General features: G+C 42.8%; 1 protein-coding gene across 1 annotated transcript; it reads right to left on the bottom strand.

Moving 5' to 3' along the window:
• Positions 1-360: 360 nt before the first annotated feature.
• On the bottom strand, positions 361-27,928 carry LOC149449949 (ras-related protein Rab-37-like). The gene is made up of 8 exons (XM_089692528.1): positions 27,812-27,928; positions 25,685-25,726; positions 23,270-23,336; positions 20,319-20,371; positions 10,037-10,102; positions 7,012-7,068; positions 6,836-6,912; positions 361-3,491 (listed from the first exon to the last, which is right to left on the bottom strand). Exons 1-8 carry the CDS (start codon positions 27,917-27,919, stop codon positions 3,389-3,391), a joined length of 573 nt encoding a protein of 190 aa, XP_089548654.1. The 5' UTR covers positions 27,920-27,928; the 3' UTR covers positions 361-3,388.

Genomic DNA, 27,928 nt, shown 5'->3' with positions numbered 1-27,928 from the left:
ACATCACTGGCTGCATCCTGTGTGAATATCTCCTAAACAGTGCAAGTTTAGACCTACAGGTAAGCCTTTTTCTATTCCTACCTGTAGGTAAAAAAGTTTAAAAAAGTGGACTTTGCTTCCACTATAATGTCTGAAATAGCATGCAAGGGTTAGATCCTTTGTAAAGGAATCTATTGCAGTGCCCCCACTGGGAAATTTGCCCTCACTGTCATGGATAAATCAGTCAGTGGTACAGGAGGTGAGAGAAGGCCATACCAACCCATTGGAGATACACCATTATATTATCCAAGATATCTAGCATAGAAGTTTACCAGGTTTTGGGTTCCTACATTTGTGGTTAAGAAAAGTCCACCAATCAAGTTTTTTTTAAATTTTCTTTATTGAAAATAAAGCAAACATCAATGAAAAACACATACTGTGGCTTTTTTTTTTTAATAAGGCAAAGAGCAATGTGCTGTGTCTGTTATCCCAAACATTTTGTTCCGATTGCCCCATACTAAATTCGGATTGGACATCAGAGATTACTATATATCACCACTCGTCTTGTTTTCAAATGTCTGCATTTACATTTCTCCCAGGCCATGTCCAAGTTTTTTTCAATTTTTTTTACTGTACTTATTAGCTTCCCACACATTATAGTATCCATGTGCAATATAATGTCATAATAGTTCTTGTAGGATTGTTCAGTGTAGGAGCATCTCCAGTAACTCACAGATGTGCAGAGTGAAACCAAAAAAAAAGTACAGAAACAATCACTTCACATGTAAACAAAGCACTACTGTGCAGCATATCAACAGTATACAAAACAGGAGGGTATAATAGAAAAAGGGCATTGTGGGGTACCACATACACATATAAAACCATGCACACACTCAACAGTTAAATAAAAAACTTCATCCAGTTATTTTTTTGGCACAGTTTGATTCTGGAGATCGATTGATAGCCCTGCAAGCTCCTGAAGAGGTGCACTATGGTGGCTGTGGGCTGAATGAGAGAAAACCATGGATTCCTCAATCCATGGTTAACAAGGATAAAGGAAATGTCCCTGCTGGATGTTCTATTCAGGAAGCGGCTATGCTACACCCATGGCAGTCAGAATACCCACTGAGTGAATGAATCTGATGGGATGCAGTCAGGGGCGGACTAACAACTCATGGGGCCCCTGGGCAATAGGGGATCATGGGGCCCCTGCGTCCTTGCCCAAACTCAAAAAAGCCTATGAAAAAGGTACCAGGGGCATCTCATGGGGCCCCATACTGACCCTGGGCCCTCAGGCAGTGTCAGAGTTTAAAATGGTCAGTCCGCCCCTGGATGCAGTCACCACTGGGCAAATCGATCTGGCTCAGATGATTTTTCAGTTGACTTTTTAAGCCAGGTAGTGCCAATAGGACCACCCACACCTTTCAAAAACTGCCCCGATTCCTATGGATTTGGCCAAAACCTGAGCTTCGTATGGCTCTCTAACATTTGAAATTTGGGGGGTGCAGAAACAGGTTTGACAACACTGTATATTCAGCTCCCCCTAATCCACAAACTGGCATACAGAGTTTCTTGTAGAAAGCAGTAAACCACCATTGTATACAATTTTGGTGATAGTCCCACCTATGTAACCATTTCCTTATATTTTGGTCCTGCTTTTCCTATCCCTTAAAGATAAACGGTCCCTTTATAGTTAGAATCCTCATTTTCAGATGGGAATCTGGACAGAATTTGTGTTTTAAAGGAACACCAGACAGTTTATGCTTTAAGGTTTCCCTAGTCAGTAGACCATTAAAGAGAATTTCTGGTTGTTTTGGAAGATGTCACATTAAAAAGTGAGGAACTTTTTAAATGACTAGAACCTTAACGTGAACCTGTTATAGGAGAACTACGGGGGCTGCCATTTAAAAACTTTCTTGAAATGCTGGGTGCCTGGCTGTTATGCTGACCCAACACTTACAGACCTATAAAACACTAAATCAGGAGTTCATAAGCCCTCATCTGCATACGTGTTCCAGGTAGTGGCTCCAAGTATTGACTCAAAGTGGTTAGAATGAAAGCCAAAGAGCTAGCATTATTGATGGGATAGGCCAGTAATGGCAGCTTCCATGTTTTGGCCTTGTCATAACCCAACATAAGTTTGCTACAAAAACCCAAAATAGAATTTAAACTCTGCATCCCTGTCATTAAATATTTCCAGACTCTACTCCTTGGCATGACTTAGGCTGTATCATAGGTGATCTTTGTCTCCAACTCATTCTCAGGATACTTGGAAGCATTTCCCTTCAGTTACTGACATGTTTGCCAAACACAGAAAACTGGTGAACACTGGAGGACCGGCATTCATTTGCAAGTATTCATTTAGTGTTGTCTGTAGGTTGCTTGGTAATGCAATGTCACCAACTCTCTAGCAAAAAGCTTCCAAGATCTGGAATCAGAGGAGGAAAGAGACAATACTGCTGAGACCAACCACAAGAGATGGTGGAAGAGGCACTGCAGGAAACCTATAGCAAGCCCTAATATGGCTGCCCAATAGGCAATTTTTTTTTTCAAAAGTCTAAAAGATTAAAATGAAAAGGCTGTGCCAACCTGCTTCAAGCTTCTATATATACCCATTATCTTGTAAGGGGAGGGCAGTTCTGACATGAACACAAGCCTGATGACAGGTCCTAATAGCACCTGATTTGTTATCTTGGCCATTAGCAAGTGACCATATTGTTGAAATATTTTACCATATGCGCAGTTGCATCCCACCAAGCTATATGGGAAGATGTGCACAAAGGAAGAACAATGAACTACCAACTGAATTTTTCCATTGACCTCAGATAAGTTGACTTAATACTTCCTACCTTACAAATACCCAGATTTTCATCCAAATCTGAAAAACAGCAGGTACATGAAAAATGCAAAGAGTCAACTCACTCAACACTTATTCCAGTTATGGATGAATGGTGATGGGCAAATTGTATGAAACCAATTAAAAAATTAAATAGACCAAGTGATACTGATAATGGCAGCAACAGATGGGTGGAGCTGGGAACTCAAAAGTATAGCTGAAGTCTCATAAGAAAAGGCCTGTAGAAGATTCAGCCTTCTGGCATCTCTCCTGAATTGAAGGGTCAGTCATGCATGGACTGACCCTTGAATAGATGGATCCCACATCACATAAAATACATCACATTTTTTCCAAGCACACTTAATCATAATAGTAATAACTGGCAAGGAGGTCCTTAAAAGTCCTGAGTAAAATCCACGTGGTGGGGCCACCACTGTGACATCCGCCAAGTACTGGCAGTATGAAATAATCAGTTTCTTCCACCTATGGCTGAAGGTAGATCCAGCTCTTAACAAAAACCACTCCAACATGGCTTTTCCTATGGATGACAAGCTTCAACAAAGTCCCAAACAATCAGAACAACCCACAACAGTTGTTTTTCTTCTTCTGTGACTCGATGTACTCATGGATCTGGAATTTTGGCTCATCTTGCTGATTGGATCTGTGCTTCAGCTCTCTGCAGAACCCGGGATAGGAAACTATAGTGAGAACTCAAATTATTTCCTAAGAAAGCTTACACTAAATGGCATGATTGTGTACACCTGACCATCACTCCTATTGTTAGACATCTCATTCCAAAACCAGGGGCACCAATATGGAGTTGTCCTGCCCCCAACCACCCTGCACATTGTAGGTATACAGCCTCCACTCTTCTCAGGCGTCTTTCCACCATATTATGGAGTACGCCTGTGGGAATATGTGCCTAATCAGCCAAAAGGGGCATTTGTAAGGTCAGGTACTGATGCTGGTGAGAAGATCAGGATTGAAATTGCACTTCAAATTCATATACAGGTGTTAAGGTCAGGGCTCTACACAAGGCCACTCAAGTTCCTCCAAACCATGCCTTTATACACAGGGGACAGTCATGCTGGAACAGAAAAAGGGTGTTCCTCAAAAGTTGAAAGCACACAATTGTCTAAAATTTTTTTTGTATGTTGTAGCATTACAAGTACCCTTCAGTGGAAGTACTTGAGCCCAATAATTTGGAGAGGCGTGCACGTATTTTTAGCCATATAGCAAGTTTGATGGTTTAGTGTCCCATACAGTACATTTGGCTTTAGATACCTATATGTTGATTTGTAATAATCTGTGTATTGGAAATAAATGCAGCAGGCCGTTGTTTCCTGAAATAAGAACTGCCTGTTTTGCCCAGTAGAAACCAATTACATTTACTTAGGTTGTGGGTAGTTTTCTAGGACAAGCTTGATTATAACGCAGCATAGATAGGGCCAGATTAGTGCATAGCTAGCATAAGCCATAGCCTAGAGTGAAAAGGCTGCCAAGGGGGAGGGGAACCAAGCCATCCACACGTTAAGCTGCTGACCGAGTCAAGCTGCTAGAACCAAGTTGCTGGCAGAATAGAGGACGGGTCTTCTATGGTTCTACTTACTTGCCAGTTCCCGACATACTAACAGAGTGGCTAAACATTTATCCTCCACCTGCCCAGCCTTAGCATTCCTTGGGTATGGGGTCTAATCTTATGATTCCAGTGTTAGAGGCTTATAAGTGGTAGGACAAGGGTAACAGAAGCTAGTTGGCCCAAGGTGTAAGGAGTATAAATCTGGCTACAGACAGGTCTTATTTCAAACAGTTTGATACACAATGACCCTTGTGGCTGACACCTGTTGCTTGAGAACGGAGTCTGATCTTGAACCTAATACTCTACAGTCTGGCAAGTTATCTTATGCTTTTCCATTATTTCCTACATTTGTGCAACATTTGTGAATATTAATGCCAACAGCACAACTGGCAGGAAATTTAACCAAGCGTAGAAGGAGAGGTATTCAAATAGCATGGACAAACCAGAAGATAAATCACTAAATGGCTATAAATACTGTATAATAATGGCTAATAAACTGCAAAACATTGAAATGGAGCAGGTCAAATATGTTAATTTAATTCTTGTTAGCCCAGATATGGAATGGATACAACCCAACTTTCTCTGTCGCCTCCTCGAGTGGCTGGTGGGCAGGTCCTGTAGCCCAATGGATGTTGGCAGTGCATGGCCACCAACGTGACAGCAATGCATGTTGGGGAGCTATTAGAATGAGCAGCAGCAAGCAAGAACTACACTAGGTCAGGTCTTTGAAGTGGTAAATGGGCAAAGAAAAGGGCAAGGCACAAATTGCCACAGTATTGATCAGAAGCCGAGAAGGGTTCTAGAAGGCAACAATACACCAAAGAAGCACTTCCAGAATAGAATTTAGTTGGCAAAGTGGAGAACACCATGCTGCACATTCACAGTGGAGAAGTGTGGTGTTCCCAGGGCACCAGAGTAGGGTTACTAAAACCACTGCGAGGAAGGACACAATATAGAACATTTAATCAATTCCTAGATTTAAAAAATGTAAACCTTGGGCCAATAGGATGTTTATATTTTAAGTTTGTAAGGCATTTTTTTTTCCTTTAATAAAAAAAAATAAAAAAAAAAAATTTAACTACACCACAGAATCTAAAAAACTAACAAAAAAAAAAAATATAGTACAGCTGCCATCTTTAAGTAAAAACACAAAAAATGGGGAAAAAAAAATATATTGTGCTTATTGGGTTTAGCACTCACAAACTACATAAGACAAAAAGGGGTACTCCTTGAGGACAACAGTAGACGAAACACGCAGGGTGGGGTTTTGGACGTGACATCACTATGCCGAGTCCATGCTTGCAACCAGGTGACAGATGACTACGGTAAACTGCCTAACAGTGTAGATCAAGATTTAGGAGATTGCATCTGTCTTTTAAATATATGCAGTAATGCGCTATGAAGGCTACCTCTTGGTTCTATGGCCGTGAGTGCTTTTGGGTGCTGTGATATGCTGCACCTTGTTGTCAGAAGACCGCAGATTTTTTTTATCAATATCCATAACAAAGAAATCAATCTAATGTGTGGTTTGCTGGTTTATCTAAAATGCCAGCTATTACTGGTACTTCTGACGAGTGAGTAATGAGCATGGTGCTGGAGATCACTTGTTTTTTGCGGTGAAGTAGCTGAGGATTTTTTTGGATTTAAAAAAGACAGCACCGTTTATATTGATGTGAGCACCTTTGGACACTTTATAATAACCATTTGGACACTGTTGACTTTTCACTTTTGCACTGGACACATATATTGTTTCTTTGACTTATATTTATTGACTCTCCAGTGATTAATTTAAATATTATTTATTGTACATCCGGTGATTAATTTAATTATTGCTTCTTTTATAACATGCACTTTAATAAGATGAGATTTGTTTTTATCATGATATTTATATAACGCTTAGTGGGTTTAGCATTGTCCCACGTTTTCTTCTATATTCATTTGTTTGCTTTTAAAAAGGCCCATCTCACTGATCTAACCTATAATATGCTCATTTTTCATATACGTCAAGAACAGATGTTCCCAACTCTTCTCAACTATGTGCAAAACTGAAAACAGTTGACAAATTTGAAGATAGATTCCTTATTCAGAAAGGAAGTTTAGAAAAAAAAAAAAAAAAAGTCTAGAACTAGGGTTACAGGGGGTAGTGGCTACAACCAAGGTTCCGCATCTCAGACCTCAGAAGATGGAATGCTAAAAGCACAAAAGAATAATTTAATATAAAATAAATTGATCAAAGCCATCTTTTAACACTATATGCCTAAAGGGTCTGTTAACCCTCAACCCAGGATTACCAGCAATGAGACCTCTCCATGGTTTTCCCCAACTCCACCTACCTGTCATGCAAGGGGAGGAGCAGCCAGGATCTCACCAATGAGTTTTGAGTGGTTTGATCCTTTGAAATAATTAAACCTGTCATAATTTGGCAGTACCAAAATACTTACCTTGCTACTGCCATAAAAGCCAGTTCCACATTAATACCAGTCTTAGCGCTAGTCTCCATGAAGGGAATTCCATATTCCTGCAGCATGAATTATAAAAAAAATAAAAAAAAAGTTTTAAATAGAAGCTATAGAAATCATTAATATATATTGTACTGTCCTTTATGTAAAAGCCGAACCTTTGCAAGGGATGCTCCTTCTTCTGTTCTGATAGCTCTCAAAGCGTTCATGTCACTCTGAAAACAAGATGTTACAAAAGGCTTCAGCATTATAGAGACTAAAAAGGCAACTGTCAGCTAAGCCCAACTCCTGGCTTATTTGTCCTGTGCCCATACACCCCCCCCCCCCCCCCCCCTCAAAGTGTGTGAGATATATATCTATTACATGCACACACAGTATCTCACAGAAATAAGCACACCCCGCACATTTTTGTAAATATTTTATTCCATCTCTTCATGTGACAACCAGGGGTGGACTGACCATTTAGATACTCGGGCACTGCCCGAGGGCCCGGGGTCAGTAGGGGGCCCCATGAGATGCCCCTGGTACCTTTTTCATAGGCTTTTTTGAGTTTGGACAAGGACACAGGGGCCCCATGATCCCCTATTGCTTGGGGGCCCCATGAGTTGTCAGTCTGCCCCTGGTGATAACACTGAAGAAATGACACTTTGCTACAATATAAAGTAGTGAGTGTACAGCTTGTATAACATGTAAATTTGCTGTCCCCTCAAAATAACTCACCACACCGCCATTAATGTCTAAACCGCTGGCAAGAAAAAGTGAGTACACCACTAAGTGAAAATGTCCAAATTGGGCCCAAAGTGTCAATATTTTGTGTGGCCACCATTATTTTCCAGCACTGCCTTAACCCTCTTGGGCATGGAGTTCACCAGAGCTTCACAGGTTGCCACTGGGGTCCTCTTCCACTCCTCCATGATGACATCACAGAGTTGGTGGATGTTAGAGACCTTGCGCTCCTCCACCTTCCGTTTGAGAATGCCACAAAGATATAATAAAATAGTAAAATAGTTACAAAAATGTGAGGGGTGTACCCACTTCTGTGAGATACTGTATATATATTTATTAAAAAAAACAAAAAAACAAAAAAAAATTATATATATTTTGTTTTATTTTAATAAAATGTATTTATTGAATACTTACCTTTTTTCAGGTGTTTATGGGCTAGCTAAACGACAAGCAGAGTCCTCTTTCTCTACAGATACAACACGTGTCCAAACACAAGGCCGAATGCAGCCCTCCAGGCCATTTTATGTGGCCCTCGCACCTCTCCTGCAGCTCTGCCACCAACTTCTTTCCAGCAGCAGAACAATGTATGGGGGATGCGCTGATGTAAGGGAGGGTGAGGGACTATCTCTGATGGTGGTGGTAGTTGGGGGGGGGGGGCGTGGGAGGCTTATAATTAATATGAGAATACTACAATTCTATGCCAGCTGAAAAGGAAGGTCGCAGACTGCTGGTATCATCCATAAGAATCTTTATTGGAGACTGCTCAGACACAACACCATGGCAGAACCATGTTCTATCTGAGAAGGCTCCAATAAAAAGTTTCTTGTGGATGATTCCAATGGCGTGTGGCCTTCCATTTCAGACTTGCTACATCTGCCACAGGAGTGTGAGCGGGCTCCGTTCTGCTCTGCACCTGCCCTTCACAGATTAAGTCTTAAGTGAGTGCTAAAACCAGAATTAATTGACTGCAGAGGCAATTTAATATGATAAAGAGAAGATACATTTGTATAGTCTTAGAGTTACAACCAGCCCTTTGAGGGGAACCAGAATACCGATGCGGCCCACGATGAAGTTGAGTTGGACACACCTGCTCTACAAAAAACGCAGACAGCAGTGTTGCCCTCTCAGGGAGTGGGTGCAGGATGCCCCATACTCACAAGGGCGTCCTTGTTTTTCTGAGTTGGAGGACATCTAGTGGCAGAAAGGCATTATTGCTGGGGCAATTTTTGGTAATTTGCCATGAGGCTGGCTTTAACATTCTCAAGCGGTCACTCTTGGCATGCAAATGTTAACATCCCTGCTATAGACCAGTTCTGTTGCTGGAAACTGCAGGACTCACAACAATCAGGTATTAGTCCATATGGTTTCTGATCATGTAATACCACGAGTGTTGATCATGGCGGTCATATGAGGTTGGTTTCTGATCATGTGATGCCAGAAATGCTAATCATGGAGGTTATATGAGATTTATTTACAAATAAACCTGCTGACTGCAGCTCTCACTGTGCACAGAGAAAGAAAAAAAATTATATATATATATATATATATATATATATATATATATATATATATATATATATATATATATATATATATATATATATATATATATATACATATATATACATATACATACATACATACATACATACACACACATATACATATATACACACACACACAAAAAAATGAATACAAATCTGAATAAAAAGGTATTATGTACATTAACTTAGTTTTCTATTCATCTTCCCTATAAAAAAAACCCCCAAAAAAAAAAAAAAAACCCTTGTCTTTTCCTTAAAAACAGATAAACATTTAGGTAGGAAATTTGTTACCCTAGAACAGGAACATTACTATTGGCAGACTCACCGGGTCAAAATAAAAGGGAATACAAAGCTTCAAAAAAAAAAAAAACAAAACAATAAACAGCCACCACATCTAAGGATTGTAGGTTCCCTATATTACATTTTTGTTTGGGATCTTTTATAGAGTTTAAGAGACAATCCGTTTAATACTAAAGATGAAAGAGGAAAGGGAAGTAAGAACTAAAAAAAAACAAAAAAAAAATCAAAACAACAACACACACACTTGAAGATGGAGTCCCATACTTTTTTTTTTGAACAGGTATGAAAAGAGGAATTTTTAAACCAGCATACAAACTAGCAGGGAGGATGGAAAGTACAAAAATAATAATACAATTAAATGGTGTGCAAACCTTATTGTACGTATACTGTGTCTGCAACTAGATAACTCAAAAGCAGAGTTCCAATTTTGCAACTGGCTACAGAAGGACATCTGTATGTGTATGTACAGAGGACACTGCCAAAGAATTGCTGCAGCCGCACAAAGTACTGCACCTAACGCACAGTGATACAGATAATGTACACGTCGTATGCAAAACCATCTAGTGGGTGTCCCAATTCGGAGAAGCGCAGAAGTTCAGGAAGTTACAAATACCTTGTTGCCGAGCAGCATGATGACCACATCCTTGTGAGCATATTCGTGCACCTCTGCAAGCCAAGCCTGATATCAGAAAAAAAAAAGAAAAAAAAAAAAAAAAAAAAAAAAAAAAAACATACAAAGATGTGAAAGGAATGAATTGTAAACTTCATTTAAGAGAGCCCAAACTCTAGTGACGTTTTGTTAAATTTTTGTTTGGCTGTAGAAATGTAAATACCTTCAGGAGAAGTACATATTGTCTATATAAGATAGGCATGTGTATTCTTAGTTGAAGCGCTTTGAATATTTCTTCCAAATTTGTGCAGTAACTGAAGGAGCTTCCTGTGATACAGACCGCTCACTATTGCTCTCTCTCTTTGTGCAGGGTGACTGGTCTCGTCTCCGCCCCCTCCTGTAGTAGGTGGAGTTGCTGGGCCCCTCCCACAGCTCTGCTCAGGCTATGTACAACACAGTGATTGTATCACTGCTACATAGCGATATCTAGATCTGAAAAGGCAGTGGATTTATATCCTTTTTAGGCTATTTAGGAACATATTTAAATTAAAGTTTTTATGCCTGAAGTTTAGCTTTAAAGTGGTTGTATACACAGAATATAACATTTATAGGGAAAAGTTGATCCAGGGAATATCAGATTGCCTCTCAGGGGATCAGGAAGGCATTTTTTTCCCCACCAGGAGTAAATTGGATTGTGCTTTGCTGAATATTTTTTTTTTTTGCCTTCCTCTGGATCAACTGTGGGTGTAGGATAACTTTTTTTTCTTTTTCTATTGTTGAACTGGATGGTCTTTTTTCAGCCAGACTATGTAACTATGTATACCTCAGACATGAAATATGAACAGAGCATATCTCTCTATAGTGTGTACTTGTCTCAATCCAGAGCACCAAGTGTCATTTCTCTCTGCTGCTTCGTCGATCACTTCTGAGAAGTTTTCCTGACGCCAAGAAAAAAAAAAAAAAAAAAAATGATGACAGGGGAGGACCTCCAGCAGATTGGCAGCCTCAGCTCTGTTCCTGTGAGCCGTTTTAAGAGCAGTTTGTGTCTTTTCCCTCCAATCAGCTCTCAGAACTCACCTCACTGATGAAACTTCAGCTCTCCACCCTCTTTTTGCTGAACTCTCGACGAAACGCATGGTGGTGTCAACATGCCCTTCAAGTTGCTGACTGCTGACTACGATTGATGCGATTTAAACTTTTATCCTTGTAAGTACATTTCTAATTTTAATAAAACATAGTTTTAATTACTGCACCATGAAAGTTAGTCCTCTTGCAAATCTGTTATAACTATTGGCCGACATGGTCTGTAGAGGATCAGTGTTGCTGGAGAGATGAGCGGTGTATAGGTTGAGAGAGAGCATATATACCATCTGTTGAATCAAAGGGTGATTGTCCATCTACTGATCCATCCCTCAAATATGTACCTGAAGGGCTGGTAAAACAGGCATCTATGAAATGAAAACGAGAAGCGCACCAACCTTGCGCATTACCTCAGTAACCAAAATGTATTAATTGTAAAAATATACTCACAAACGCATTTCGAAGGGTGTCCCTTCATCTAGCTCTGATGAAGAAGGGACACCCTTTGAAACGCGTCAGCTGTACTGAATATCCATCCCCTTGATGGGGTTTCGTGCTATCTTCAAGTCCCTTTGAGGACTTGCATGCCTGATTTCATTCGCTGTTTGTGAGTATATTTTTACAATTAATAAATTTTGGTTACTGAGGTAATGCGCAAGGTTGGTGCGCTTCTCATTTTCATTTCATTCTGCAGTATTGGTTGGGCTTCCCCAGCCTTGTTTGGAGCCGCACAAGGCGGTCGAAATTTGTGGACGATTTTTCCAGGTCTGGTTCCATCCATTCGCCACCTGTCTGGGTCCTAGAGCGCAGGAGAATTCGTCTTGAAAAACAGGCATTTACCCATCCATCCATTTTGGGCTCCCCAAAACGTGGCTAGACCGCATAATTTGGGGTATAACAGTCTGGTTAGTAGCTTGCATTCGATGGTGTGCACAAGTGGTGAAGAAATTGCCTACTGATGGGACCCCCTGGGCTTTTTAATCCACACAAATAGGTTTTTTGGTTGTGGACTTTTATAGAATCTTTATGAACTTTGTGATTTATTCACAAGTTTGTTGTACAGCACAAGCTTTATGAAGTCTTTTGTTTATATGAATTTAATTATTTTTTCCTTTAATGCACATGTACTTTGGTATGCACAGCAGCACAATGAATGCTGATTAAGGGTTTACAAACTACTGTAAGCCTTTATTGCCATCTGTGACCCAATTGGGGAGTTTTCACCTCACTTTCTGTTTGTATGATAGCACGACATGAAATCAACTAGAAGTTGTTACTTGGGTAGGAACAGGGGCGGACTGACAACTCATGGGGCCCCCGGGCAATAGGGGATCATGGGGTCCCTGTGTCCTCGCCCACACCCAAAAAAGCCTATGAAAAAGCCAATAAAAGCCCCTACTGACCCCGGGCCCTCGGGCAGTGCCCAAGTGCTTGAATGGTCAGTCCGCCCCTGGGTAGGAAGGCACAGACAGTAACCTAGACGAAGTTCAAACCTTTTGACATTTTACTGATGGAGGGGAAAAAAAAAAAAAAAAAAAGAAGACGATCTGCCACAACCTCCTATTCAGACAAAGTCAGGGGAAATCTCCCAAATGGGGACACAGATAGCAATACAAATCTGACAGTTCCAACTCTACGCAGTCCAAGATGGGCAGCCAAGTGGCAGGGTTCCCCTCACCTCAACCAATGTTCCATCCCCCCACCCCATTGGGGTACATAAACTTACTTCACTTAACTCGCCATGTTCCAAATCTGCTGCCAAACTGCCCAGATTCCTGGAGAAAATGCACAATGAAGACCCCAGGCTTCAATGTGAGGGTGGCAACAGGCAGAGAGTGAGGCATGAGCGGCAGGCAGGGTTATATGTTCCAACAACCAGAAGTATGGAGCATTTCTTCCAGCTTTGGTGGCAGATCAGGACGACAGGGGAGCGAGTGGAAAGAAAAAGCTCTTATGGGTCCCATTAGTAAAGTCAACTTATTCTAGAATAAGTTGCATTAAAAAAATAACAGACAAAACCAGGAAAAAAAAAAAAAATAAAATAAAAGTTTCCCTTGCAGTGGGGCTGTAGGCACTGCAAGGGTTAACCACTCGTTTTTTGTCTAGGGGACTAGAGAAGGGAGCTATACTTACTGAATCCTCACCGCACAAGATTGGTCCCTGCAACTCCTGCCCCCCCCAAAGGTCTAGTGCGGTAGACTGTTCCTGACGTCAAGCTCATAGACTGACTCTGGATTGGGACATCAGGAACAGTCCACTGCTGGATCATGGGGGAGCACCGTTTGCCACTGGAGCAGAGGATCAGGTGCATACACTGCTTTCTGGTCCCCCCTGGGCAAAACAATCAGTTAACCCATGCTTTGCAGGCACAGCCCCACTGCATGGGAAAACTTTTATTAGCCTGGAGTTGGGCTTTAAAGGGTTACTAAACCCAGGACCCTGCATTCACTATATCTGGTCTCCCAGGACCCTGCATTCACTATATCTGGTCTCCCAGGACCCTGCATTCACTATATCTGGTCTCCCAGGACCCTGCATTCACTATATCTGGTCTCCCAGGACCCTGCATTCACTATATCTGGTCTCCCAGGACCCTGCATTCACTATATCTGGTCTCCCACAGTACACAGAACATGGAAATGCAATTATTTTAGTAACTGCTAAAATACATTTTCTCATCAGCAGTTCAAGTATCCTTGTGACTTCTATCAGCATCCTTCAGAGCACTGGTTAAAGCCTGTATGAGGAGTTTTCACTTTGCTGTAGGAGGATGCAGAACCCCTGACCCTCTGCCTGGACTTGTGTTGATCACATGCACTCTCCCAAGAAAAGAGAAAACCCTAGCAATACACACCAAACTCAGCATGTGCAGAGTGTTGCCACACTATATGTCTTATCAGGAAATAAGAGGGGAGGTCACTGGAAGAAGGCAGATCAGAGAAGACAGGATCAAACAGCGTTTTTGCACAATGCAGAGGATTAACCCCCTTTGGTTCCACAGTGAGTATAACAAGCATGCTTTACTGCATATACAGACTGATTTTACTGTGGTGGGTTTAGTTACATTTTAATGGCATTTTCAAATTCACCGACCGATATCTTCTATTTCTAGACCAAAGTATTTCCATTGGCCTACGCTGTCCATCTAAGGACAGGAGTCCGATATCCCCATTCTACAACTCAAAGCTACGTCCTCCCAGCTACACAACTACTGCCGAGACGCTGCCCTCCTATAACAATGTCAGGAAGGAGAGGGGTGGAGGAGAGCTAGGAACAATGTAAACAGTTATAGAGAAGACTTGGGTACAGAGGAGATATATATAGAGGGTACAGAGGAGATATATATATATAGAGCGACAGTTCTTAGCTTGTTTTTTAGCACCAACACTTTTACTAAATAGTGGTTGAACTATTCCCAATAGTCCCCATTGCTGAAGAGCTTACAGTCCAACGTCCCCATCACAGTGAGATAGCTGAGAATCCAGTTAACGTGACCCTGTTTGTATGGGCTCCTTGTTTTATGGGTTGCCTTGATGATTACATCAACCATGTCACTTCCAGCAGTGTGAGATGACTGTCCCCTGGGGTTCCCTCCTCCAAACCCTACTGTGTCCAATTGTGGGCATTGGGAATGGAACCACAGCATATGGCAGGGTACACAGAAGTGGGACTTTTCCAAATGAGTTAAAGTGCTTCTATGGTGATAATGTAAAATCATATATTCATTTCAATATTGTATTTCAACTATTTCTAGCCTACTCTTAAAGTGGTTCTAAATTCAGAAAGTTTTTTCTTTTAAACTTTCATGCATTCTATGCATAAAGGTATAAAACCTTTAGTGTGCAGCAGACCCCCACCAATGTGCACAAGAGCAAAAGAAGCTCTCCTGGGTTTGGCTAAAAACACAGCAGCAGGAGCCATTGGCTCCCACTGCTGTCAATCACAGCCAGTAAGGAGGGAGGAGGGACAGGTCTGAGCCATGCTCTGTGTGTCTCAAACACACAGAGGCAGCTTGGGAGTGAGCAGGAACGAGTGCCCCCAGAGCAAGCAGCTTGCTATGGGGGTACTCAAAAGGGAGGGGGGGAGGGGCCAGGAGCAGCAGCAGGGGACCCAAGAAGAGGAGTGGAACTGCTCTGTGCAGGGGCGGACTGACAACTCATGGGGCCCCCGGGCAATAGGGGATCATGGTGCCCCTGTGTCCTTGCCCAAACTCAAAAAAGCCTATGAAAAAAAAGGTACCAGGGGTATCTCATGGGGCCCCCTACTGACCCCAGGCCCTCAATAGGGGATCATGGGGCCCCTGTGTCCTTGCCCAAACTCAAAAAAGCCTATGAAAAAAGGTACCAGGGGCATCTCATGGGGCCCCCTACTGACCCCGGGCAGTGCCCGAGTTTCCAAATGGTCAGTCCGCTCCTGGCTCTGTGCAAAATCATTGCACAGAGCAGGTAAGTATAACAGGTTTGTTATTTAGAAAAAGATATTGGAAACATTACAATCACTTTAATAATATGAACAATGCTGGGGTTTGTAAAACTTACTTTGAGAGGATCCCCATACATTTACTTCCTTGAATTCTGTAATATGTAGTCACTAAGCCGTGTGAATGGGCACCGAGATTAGTTTTTGGAGATGGAGTCAGTACAGGGATCACATCGCACAGGGTACCATGGAAATGGAGATGCTACAAAGCATGCAGGGAGTTCAGGAAAATAGGAGACTCCTCTCCACTGGTATATCATCATGTATGTAGAGAATAAATCTGCACTCCGTATAGAGAGGCATAGAAAGGGAATATATCCATTTGAGCATGCATTCACTGGTGTACTAAACCGGGTGTATGTCCAGATAATCAAAAGGTCATAATCCAACAATTCCACATAAATGCTGGGGACAAATAACTAGTTCATTCCAAGATCAAATTGAGTCCGATACGCAATGAGCCAATACGTTGGATAGGCCCCTACACATGAGTATGCCCACTCCAACCTGAGTATTTAAGGGACCAGTTATTCCACCTGGCCCCCAGAGTCTCCAGCCCTCCGCCTCCTATTTCCAACAGCCTATGTTTTTGGATAGTAAGCCACACAAAAACACAAGGACCATATGCAAAACTTGATAAAACCTTTGAAACCAAACCCAGGACACCAGCACTTTAAACTACAGAAGATGTTGTGACTCCAGAACACCAGCTTATCAGTAGGGTGGCTTGGTGCTCCAAAGTTATGCTTGGACGAGACCAGAAACCCTGGAGGTTGGAGTTTCCTGTACACATTCTGTGGCTTATTTATGACTGATTGCAGTAAGCTCCCTTTCACATGGAGCAAACTTTGCTTGCTCAGTGGGTTACCTGTCCGCTGGTCACCACTGAGCAGGTGAATGACCCACAGGTCACACTGTCCATTTACACTACTGCCATCCGATCCCTTCAGATGGAGGGGAACAGATCCCAGTATGCCTGTTTTTAGCGGATCAGATTGGATGTAGGTGGGTGTTAATTGTCACATGTCCATTTACACCTGCAACTCCAAAGAGGAGAATGGAGAGTCTGGACGGGTCCACTTGAAGAAACAAGTGGACCCGATTGGACTGTTAGTGTGAAAGGGGCCTAAAGGTTCAAAGCTGAACTCTAGGCACAGGGTATTTTTAATTGACTATATTCCTCAGTCACAAAAGGATACAAACCTACAGCCATTACCTTGTAATGGTAGTAGTGACTTCACTGAGAAGTATGTGGCCTGTATGGAGAGCAGAGTTGTGGGAGAGGCCCACCTACTACCAGCTGTCGGCAGAAAACTACAGGAGGGGGCAGAGACAAGACCAGTCATCCTGCACAAGGAAGGCGACCGGTCTATATTACAGGAAAACCCTACAAAGAGGTAAAGTCTCACACTGATTTACTGCACAAATCTGGAATAGATACACAAAGCACACCACGATTTGAAGCTCAACTTCAAATGAAACCTTCAATAGAGTAGGAAATGGTTACAAATCCTTTCAGGTTTACATAGCCATCTGTGACTCACTGGGGAGATTTCTTCTCACTTCCTGTCCATGTGATACCAATACAAGAACAGGTATCAATGGAAAAAGGAAGACTGCACTAAACAAAGGTTGAGATACTTCTCCAAATAAAACTTTCCTCTGTCCCAGGTGGAAAGATTTCTCACCACCTCCTGCCACATGGTTATAAACGGGAAGGAAGCAGAAAAACCCTAACAAAAAAGGACACAGCATTCCAAATTATATATATTACACACACACACACACACACTATATTGCCAAAGGTATTGGTTGGCCTGCCTTTACACGCACATGCACTTTAATGACATCCCAGTCTTAGTCCGTAGGGTTCAATATTGAGTTGGCCCCGCCCTTTGCAGCTATAACAGCTTCAACTCTTCTGGGAAGGCTGTCCACAAGGTTTAGGAGGGTGTCTATGGGAAGGTTTGACCATTCTTCCAGAAGCACATTTGTGAGGTCAGGTACTGATGTCGGACGAAGAGGCCTGGCTCGTAGTCTCCAATTTATCCCAAAGGTGTTCTAATCAGGTTGCGGTCAGGACTCTGTGCAGGCCAGTCAAGTTCCTCCACCCCAAACTCGCTCATCCATGTTTTTATGGACCTTGCTTTGTGCACTGGTGCGCAGTCATGTTGGAACAGGAAGGGGCCATCCCCAAACTGTTCCCACAAAGTTGGGAGCATGAAATTGTCCAAAATGTCTTGGTATGCTGACACCTTAATAGTTCCCTTGACTGGAACTAAGGGGCCAAGCCCAACCCCTGAAAAACAACCCCACATCATAATCCCCCCTCCACCAAACTTTACACGTGGCACAATGCAGTCAGCAAGGCAAAGTTCTCCTGGCAACTGCCAAACCCAGACACATCCATCACATTGCCAGACAAGCGTGATTGGTCACTGCAGAGAACACGTCTCCACTGCTCTAGAGTCCAGTGGTGGCGTGCTTTACACCACTACATCCGATGCTTTGCATTGCACTTGGTGATGTAAGGCTTGGGTGCAGCTGCTCGCCCATGGAAACCCATTCCATGAAGCTCGCTATGCACTATTGTGCTAACCTGAAGGCCACATGACGTTTGGAGGTCTTTGGCTATTGACTCTGCAGACAGTTGGCGACTTCTGCGCACTGTGTGCATCAGCATGCGCTGACCCCGCTCTGTCATTTTTTGTAGCCTACCACTTGGTGGCTGACTTGCTGTTCCCAGTTGCTTCCACTTTGTTATACCACTAACAGTTGAGCGTGGAATATTTAGTAGCCAGGAAATGTCACGGATGGACTTATTGCACAGGTGGCAATCTATCACGGTGCCCCGTTGAATTCGCTGAGCTCCTGAGAGCGACCCATTCTTTCACAAATGTTTGTAGAAGCAGTCAGCATGCCTAGGTGGTTGATTTTATACACCTGTCGCCATGGAGGTGATTGGAACACCTGAACCCAATAATTTGGAGGGGTGTCCCAATACTTTTGGCAATGTAGTGTATACACACACACACACACACAGTTTTTAAAGGGTTTTTTTTTTAAAGTCATACATTTTACCAATACATATTTAATAGAAGGTGTCCTCATGATGCTAGTGTGACAGGTTTGGACACGTTCATCTACATAGAACAGGTAGGCAAGGGGGTGAGGAGCCAGAGATTTGTCTCACTTGAGTGTGCAAATCATCGCTTTAGCTATTGATCTCTGTGAAACAAGCTTTTTTTTTTTTTTTTTTTTTTTTTAAAGTCGCAAACAACAGGTACCCATGGTAAAATGCAAGAAGGAACCTAAAGCACTATCGGCTAGCTGGATATTTGAAAAGGAAATATTCATATGCAATATTTCATATTAAAGCAGATCTTCCAGTAAAAAGCAAGGTTTGCTTAATAGATCAGGCCCCCCCCCCCACACATTATAAATAGCAGCATGAAAAATGTACGGGAAAGTGTTAGAGATACTTGCCTTACTCCCCATTTCTATTCACAGCACCTGAGATTTATCCTTAAATCTCACAATAGGTTTGTGAAACTGTGTTGAAGCATCTTCTTGCAAGATTTGGGGTTCTCAGCATACCCTGGGATCTTGCTGGAAGGATCAGAAATGTATGTGCCTGCTTTTTCCTTACCTTTTGTTTGTTTTTTTACCTTCAGACTGAAAGGGGACACCTGATCTAATAAGCAGACCTTTACTGCAAAGTCTACTTTAATAAAAAAAATAAAAAATGTTCAGCCTTCAACCTATAAAAAGAGGGAAAATATATACAAAGCACCATACATTCCCTTTAAACCAACATAAAATGCTCTGTACACAAAATTCCCAATTCCCCTTTTAATAAAATGCTAAAGACAGACATGGGATGGACTCAGATTGTGGGTGTTCTAGCATGGTTAACACCAGCCTACATGTATTATGTACCATGTAATGCATGCTCCACAATTTACATGCATTTCATTCAAGTCTAAGCGTTGCAGTAGATTGCAATGCACTGGGGTAAAATATGGTGCTGTGCGTTCAGCTGCATTAAAAATGCAGAATGGCCAAAAGCTTGTACTCCATTGTCATTACTGTTCCAACCACAAGGGATTCCCTCCAAAGGCCCTAGAAAATTTATAGATACCTCTGTGACTGCTTCAGTTTATGGTAAAAATTAATGTCTGTTTGGTTGATGGATGTGGATTTGCAGCTGACCCCAACATTTGATATGGATCTACATGAGTGGTTCTCAACCAATGGGCCATGGCAATCTACCAAGCTGCGGCCTTTCTGATCTTGGACCTTTGACCAGCTACAAATCCCCTGATCTCCCATAGGGCCACCCAATGTCCCATAGTGGCCCACCGTGCCCCTGAACCCTGCAAAGCTCGCCCAGACCGAACAGCCATCAACCCCTAGAATTTACTGAACCCTGGCGCCAAGGTTAAGAACCTCAGTCTATATGTACATATTATTCTATTGTAACTTTGAAAACCTTCAATTAAAAAAAATATTCAACAGAAAAATTCTTATTGCTGCAGTTTATTTCTATGTGCCCTGGTGTTGAGCCTGCGTAGATCAATGGCCATAGTGTGAACAAGCCTCTATGGACTGAATAGGGAGATATCCATATGGTGATCATTTAACAGTTATACGTATTGCTTCAGCACCATTCTATAGAAAAGATACTTTTAGAATTTCTAGAGCCACAAGGTGATTTTTTACTCACACGGATGTTTTCAAATGATTGCCTGCTGGTAATGTCATACAAGAGGAGTAACGCTATGGGAAGAGAAATATACGTTATCAGCACAAATGATCATACTGAGACTTTTATAATAGGATACTTGTAATACAGACACTGGTCGTGTCATTTAAAATGTGGATATTGGAGGTAGCACCACCAATCTGCACAGTGGTGCTCATTGTGTGGCTTGGGCCACTGTGGGGTGGTGGTGGTTGGAGTAATTCAAGATACTGTAGATAAGTGGCCACAACTGAATAAAAACAGACAGACAAACTCAGTGTTCTTTGAGTGCTATTCAAACCTTAAAGTGGTTGTAAGCCTCAGACATAAGAGAGCATAGCCCTCTATAGTGTGTACTGGTCTCAATTAGGGGCACCAAGTGTCATTTTTGTCTGCAGCTTTGTTCCTCTGCCATCAGCAGGAGTCACTTCTGGCCAGTTTTCCTGACACCATGAGAAAAAAAGGTAACGGGAGGAAGCTCCAGAACAGCACCTGTGATTGACATCCTCAGCTCTCTGTTCCTGTGTGCAGGGAGGTGTGTCCCTTCCCTCCAATCAGCACTTAGAGCTCTCCTCACTGAGCTCTGGAGAGTGTAATTTCAGAGCTCTTCCCAGTTTTCTAAAAGTTCAGAAAAGCTTTATGAATTCAGGATTTGGAACGGCTATAAAAAGGAGAGATGGCTGCAGACAAACAGGAACAACTTATTTGAGAGGATCTGTGTATCACCTGAGGTCAGTCACTTCACTGGGTATATGGTAGGGTTTATAGCCACTTTAAAGAGTGTCATAGGAGAACACACATCTGCTGCAGACATCTATGAGGTACTCCCAGTTGGTTTGAATTTTATCCATCTCACCACACCTTCATTGTCACAACTCTACTTCCTCCTCTCTTACTGTTAGGGTCCCCCAAGGTTCTGTCCTTGGACCTCTCCTATCCTTCATCTACAGTTCTTCCTTGGGTCAGCTGACAGCTTCCCATGGTTTCCAATACCATTTGTATGCCGATAACACAAAAATCTCTTTCTACTCCTCAGCTCACCTCCATCAGTTTCCTCATGTATCACTGATTAACTAAACAGACATATCAGACTGGATGTCATACCACTTCCTAAAACTCAATCTATCCATCCAAAACTGAGCTCATAATATTTCTGCCCCACGTGCCTATGCCCCCCGATTTCTCAGTCAAGATCAATAGCACCACTATCAACGCATCCCTGCATGCCAGGTGCTAGGGGTAACCCTGGATTCCGAACGATCCTTTCAGGCCCACATCCAATCCCTGTCCATATCATGCCGCCTCAACATCTCCAGAATACGCCCCTTTTTAACCAATGAGACCACAAAGCTCCTAATTCACACCCTGGTTATCTCTCATCTTGACTACTGCAACTCCCTCCTCATTGGCTTACCTTTACATAGGCTATCCCCACTCCAGTCCATCATGAATACTGCTGCCAGGCTCATCCACTACCAACCGTCCAGTGTCTGCTACCTACCTCTCTCTGCCAATCCCTCCACTGGCTTCCATTCGCTCAACTAATAAAATTCAAATTATTAACAACTTACAAAGCCATCCACAACTCTGCCCCCAGTTACATCACCAACTTGGTTTCAAAATACCAACCAAAATCGCTCTTTGATCCTCCTAAGACCTTCTGTTCTCTAGTTACCGTGTCACCTCCTCCCATGCTCACCTCCAGGACTTCTCCTGAGCTTCTCCCATCCTATATAACTCCCTACTCCAATCTTTCCAAATATCTCCTAATCTATCCACCTTTAGACGATTCCTGAAAACTGTTCTTTAGCCACTTGTCCTCCAAAGGATTTACACCCCTTCCTGACCAGGCCATTTTTTGCAATATGGCGCTGCGCTCCCCACAAATAGAGTTTTCTTTTGGTGGTATTTGATCACCTGTGTGTTTATTTTTTGTGTTATCAACAAAAAGACAAATTTTGAAAAAAAAACACAAACAAACAAAAAAAAACACTAAACACTGGGTGGGGACTAACTGCCACTAACATCCCAATGACACCAATACAGTGATCAGTGCTAATAAAAATCACCGACACTGTACTAATGACACTGAGCAGGAAGGGGTTAACATATGGGGCGATCCAAGGGTTAACCACGTGATGTTTTACATCATGTGCTGTGTGTGTTTTACTTGGGAAACATGCTGCTGTGTATTTCTGTGCTGTGCAGAGAAATACATAGAAGCATGTTGTTGCTGGCAGGAGAGAGACCCGTGTTTACACAAAGATCTCTCTCCTGCCAGTGTTACTCGGCGATCGCCGGGTGTTGGCGGAGAATCTCCAGCCGGGACCCAGTGATTGACAACCGTAGCAGCCAATGGCACACAGTCCCTACCTGGAAATGCAAATCACATATACACACACAGCCTTTTGCAGCCCTGCCACCCTGTAGCAATATTTCTGCTATAGGGTGGCGGGCAACTGGTTAAATATCCATTTAGGCTCCATGCACACCTGCGTTTTTCTATCTTTTTTTAGCTCAAAAAAAAAAAAACTGAATTTAATTTATCCTATGCTGGTAGTAGCATTTAGGATTGTACGCTTTTTATTAACATTTTTACAGTGCGTGTAGGAAAAAAAAAAAAAAAAAAAAAAAAAAAGCTGTTAGGAGCGTTTTAGTAGCATTTTTTTTTCCTGTAGGAAAAACACGCCAAAGAAACTCTACAACTATTTTTTTTCTGCTCTTAGACATTGAAGCTCAAAAAACGCTAATAGCCTAATGTATTATACACGGACACATAGGATAACACTATTCAGCTTCTAGGAGCAGAAAAAAAAATGCTAACAGCTTCTAGGAGCTTAAATGCTAGTGTGCATGGAGCCTTAAATATTTTTTTTTTAAATGAGTACAGATATTTAGACTGTTTGGCATGCAGCTTTAATTAGCAGACTTACCCTGTGCATCCCTGTAGTACGCATGTGTGACACTTCGAAACCTCTCCTGACCCGCTGTGTCCCAAATCTGCAGTATGGAAAAATATGAAGAATTAGATCTACATGCTGATGTGGTATTACATGGGAATAAAACCAACTTAGAGTATAAGCAAAGAAAGGCACACGACGGAAGGGCAGTCACCCTGGTGGGCAAGTACACGACGGAAGGGCAGTCACCGTGGTGGGCAAGTACACGACGGAAGGGCAGTCACCGTGGTGGGCAAGTACACGACGGAAGGGCAGTCACCGTGGTGGGCAAGTACACGACGGAAGGGCAGTCACCGTGGTGGGCAAGTACACGACGGAAGGGCAGTCACCCTGCTGGGCAAGTACACGACGGAAGGGCAGTCACCCTGCTGGGCAAGTACACGACGGAAGGGCAGTCACCCTGCTGGGCAAGTACACGACGGAAGAGCAGTCACCCTGCTGGGCAAGTACACGACGGAAGGGCAGTCACCCTGCTGGGCAAGTACACGACGGAAGGGCAGTCACCCTGCTGGGCAAGTACACGACGGAAGGGCAGTCACCCTGCTGGGTAAGTACATGACGGAAGGGCAGTCACCCTGCTGGGCAAGTACACGACGGAAGGGCAGTCACCCTGCTGGGCAAGTACACGACGGAAGGGCAGTCAGTTACTCAGAAGCCACTGTTTTCATGCACTGATGAGATGACACCCAGCCGGGGGCGGACTGACCATTTGAGCCCTCGGCACTGCCAGAGGGCCCGGGGTCAGTAGAGGGCCCCATGAGATGCCCCTGGTACCTTTCATTGTCTTTTTCATAGGCTTTTTTGGGTGTGGGCGAGGACACAGGGGCCCCATGATTCCCTATTGCCGGGGGCCCCATGAGTTGTCAGTCCGCCCCTGCACCCAGCAATCCTTAAACCGCTGTATACCATTTGGAATAAACTTCATCATTCCAAGCCCCAGTGGGTGGGGTGAAATGTGTCAGAGGGTGTGGCTAGGAGTGGCTGTTGAGACCATCCCACATACACCGGACTACTGGGAACGGTCAGAGCATCTACATTTATTATTGTAGCTATAGGCATTATCCTGGTATTGTTTTTTAGGGTTGGCGATTCCCTTTTGTAAAAGCTATCCCAGTGACCAATTAGCTGGATCGCTTTTACAGGTGGCAGGAGGGGTTGTGCCACCCCCCCTCCCACTGCCCTCCAGTGCCTCTCTAGGCTCTATTATCCCAATGGTGAGCCCAGAATGAAGTCCGTCAGCTTACCATAGAGATGACAGGGGATGTTCCATGGTATTAGACACTGGAAGCGAGTATTTTGTTTACGATCATTTACTGCAGGATGCAAACAAGTCATTTTTGACTTCTAAAAAGCATCTGACCAAACCAATCTTTGTTTGATCAGATACTTTCAGGACAGATGAGAGATCTGCTATCTAATAGATACCCCAGATGTCTCAAAGGGGACCTGTCACTGTCCATTACAAGGAATATTTATATTCCTAGATTTTAAAGCACCCCAGTCCTGCTGTGCTCACATGCAAAAGGTGAACAGTCTAGAATAGGTGTGTGAGCTATTGAAATAGACAAGCAATTCTATTTCCAGGAATCCTTCATGACGACACTCTAAAGCTACCTATTGCCAAACAGGGTGGTCAGCTGTACCACTACAACATTTATCCCACCCACAGACAGTTCGAATCTCGGCCAGTTCAGCAGGGACCGGGAGAGATTCAAACCATGTATGGGCAGGCTAAATGTACCAAAGCTGATCAGTCAATCAACTTTGATACAACCAGCCTGTCGGGTCTTACATTCAGTTATTGCTAGCGGGTATGCTTCCCCTGCCAGGAGGAGAACACAGTGGCTCAGCGGGAGGGATTCGCCCATCAACAATGACTGCATTGATGGGGGAAATAAAGCAATTTTGTTTCCTGCAACCGAAAGAAAGTTGTTCCACCTATGGCCAGGTTTAGGCTATAATGCTAAACCATGTGGATGGAGGCATCTGCACTGCCAGCAATTGTACTGAGGCAGCCACATCAGCAGTGGCTGCCTGAATATCTGAAAACCCTGATTGAATGCAGTCACTGTTCAGCTGACAATTTTCCACCAAGCTTAGTCAATTTTGTAAATTTTTTTTGGTGAACCAAAACTGTGCCGACAGGACCACCTGCAGCACGAATATTGGCCAATATAGCAGGAACCACGATGAAATTCAAGCTGTGTATGGCCAGCTTTAAAAAGATTAGAGACAATCATTGGTTTATGGCATTGCAAGCATTTGTCCCCAAGGGTTATTTGCTGCACTAAATTACATTTGGTTGATGTTCCTACTTGTGAGACCTCCTGTGAACAGCTTGGATGCAAATAATCCACAGCATCATCAATGCTTTAAAGGGCCACTTACCTGCAAGTTAACATTTTGTCCATCCACAGCGACAAATTTGTTCTGCACAGAAAACAGAGGTAATCAGGTTATATGTTTGATTTGGAATGTCAACCTACACGAATCAATAGATAGTTCATAAAAAAAAAAAGAAAAAAAAAATTGCTGAATCTGTACAGCCCAACTGTTTTTAGTTTTGTATAGAATAGTGTAGAGAAAGTTTAAAATCCCTGCCTGCCAGTTTATTTATTGTTGTCTATTCCATTGGGGAAATTTCCCTAGACTTCCTATACCTTTTTAGAGGGTTTTTTACCAAAGCAGATGTTCCCATTGAAAGATTTTGCCCCTCTTTTTTGTTCTGGTGACAACTGGGTAGATTTCCCATCACCTTCTATTTCAACAATGGCCATCATGACAAGAGGGTGAATCTACCCAGCGCGGACGCAGACAAAAACAAAAAAAAAAAAAAAAAAAAAAAAAGACAATGGCACCAGACCAAATCCAGATGAGAGTCCAAGATTATTGTATTGTTTGGTAAAAGTCAAAGGAAACCATGCAACATGTTTCAGGGGCAACACCACTCTCCTCTTCATCAGGGCTCACAGGATAAAACTTGGATGGACTCAGAAAAACAGACTTCACGGATCTACATCATAGCCAGTATTGAACCCTTCACATGGAAGAATAACTTGACCGCGGCTGAGCAACAGTGGAAGCCTGTGAAATCTGTGAAGTCACAGTTTTCTGAGTCCATCCAAGTTTTATCCTGGGTTGAGTGTTCTTGCCCCAAAACAGTACGTACAAGTAGGTTAAGACTTTTTTCTTTACCAACAATTAAGATGATCTTGGACTTGTATCCAGCTTTGGTCTGGCACTCCTCTCTGCATTTCTGTGGTTTGAACCAACATTGGGTGTCCATCACGGGAAGCCTTGCGGTGTTGGAGCCACCTTTCCTGAGCTATGGAGCTTGCTTCAAGTATTCCTTCATCTGACCAGACATGTAAATCTAAAGTTCCCAGCACCTGGGTAGGTTGTTCTGCAGCAATAAAAACCTTACAGGGGTTCTAAATCTTCCCTAGGTTATAATAATAATAGAAAAAAAAAAAGCTTATAAAAACTACAGTTTTCCCATTACGGTTTATGGCTCTCCTGGTGCTCTGCATATCCTGTAGACTCCTTGAATGAACTTCCCTGTGGATGAGTGCACCTCCAGTGGAAGCTGAACATCAGCTTTACTGCAATGATTACAGTGGAATGTGTCAGCCCTTCGTGCAATGGCAACACCACTTGTAGTCCAGATCAGGAATATATAGGATGACAAGGGTGACCATTCTGAAGCTGAAGTCAAGTAAATGTCATCACCCTAGGACAGAGTGTCTGGATACAATTTGCTGGTATTCCTTGTGTCTTCTGCACATTGACGCACGACGAGGGTGACCACAGTGCAGCTGAAATGAATAAGTGTTGTCACCCTAGGACAAAGTGGATACAACTTATTGCTATCCCCCATCCCCTTAGATTTATCAGCAGTTTTTGTACCTGGTATTAACAGCAGTGCATCCAACTTCTCTTTTTCTTTATATTGCTCTTTTCTCTGTCTATTGTTCTTTCACCCCCATTTGTTCACCTCTTTTACGCTCTTACATTAACTGTGCTCTCCATTGCCCATTTCCTAAACACCATTGGTCACAGTGGCTTAGTACCTGTATTGTGATACCCGTACAAATGACGACTTTATGAAATGCTCCCATTGCTTTTTTCATTGTGACTTTTCTGTTAACCCTGTACCTCTGGAACCTTTATTTGTGAGAGCCTTGACAATGGATATTTTGTATTCGGTGATTTTGCCATTTAAAAAAAATGTGTTAAACAAGACAGAGAAAAGCAGCGAAAGGCAGAACTTGAGTAAAAACACAGAAGTATAGAATCAGAAGAACCACATTAAAAAGGAGATGGAGAGATAAGTCGGCGTTCAGTAAACAGAGGTGAAAGCAGTAACCTCCCATAGAGTGACAGCTGCAGTATTAGAGATAAAGAATGTCACCGGACTGGCGGAAGGAAGGAGGTGCCGAAGGCACAAGGAAAAGAAAAGATCTGAAATATCTAAAAAAGGATGCCGAAGGACAGGAGTGGAGAGGGAACTCTCACCCGGAAATCGATGCCCACAGTGGCCAGGAAGGTGCCGGAGAGAAACGCGCCATCTTTAAACTGAATGAGAAAACAGGTCTTTCCTACACCAGAGTCTCCCAGTAGCATCACCTGTGA

This window comes from Staurois parvus, unplaced genomic scaffold, assembly GCF_062004578.1.
Source record: "Staurois parvus isolate SC_StPar_1 unplaced genomic scaffold, SC_StPar_1.0 ptg000592l, whole genome shotgun sequence".
Lineage (NCBI taxonomy): Eukaryota > Metazoa > Chordata > Amphibia > Anura > Ranidae > Staurois > Staurois parvus.
The sequence above is the reverse complement of the archived record's forward strand: the minus strand, read 5'-3'. Positions and strand labels throughout refer to the sequence as shown.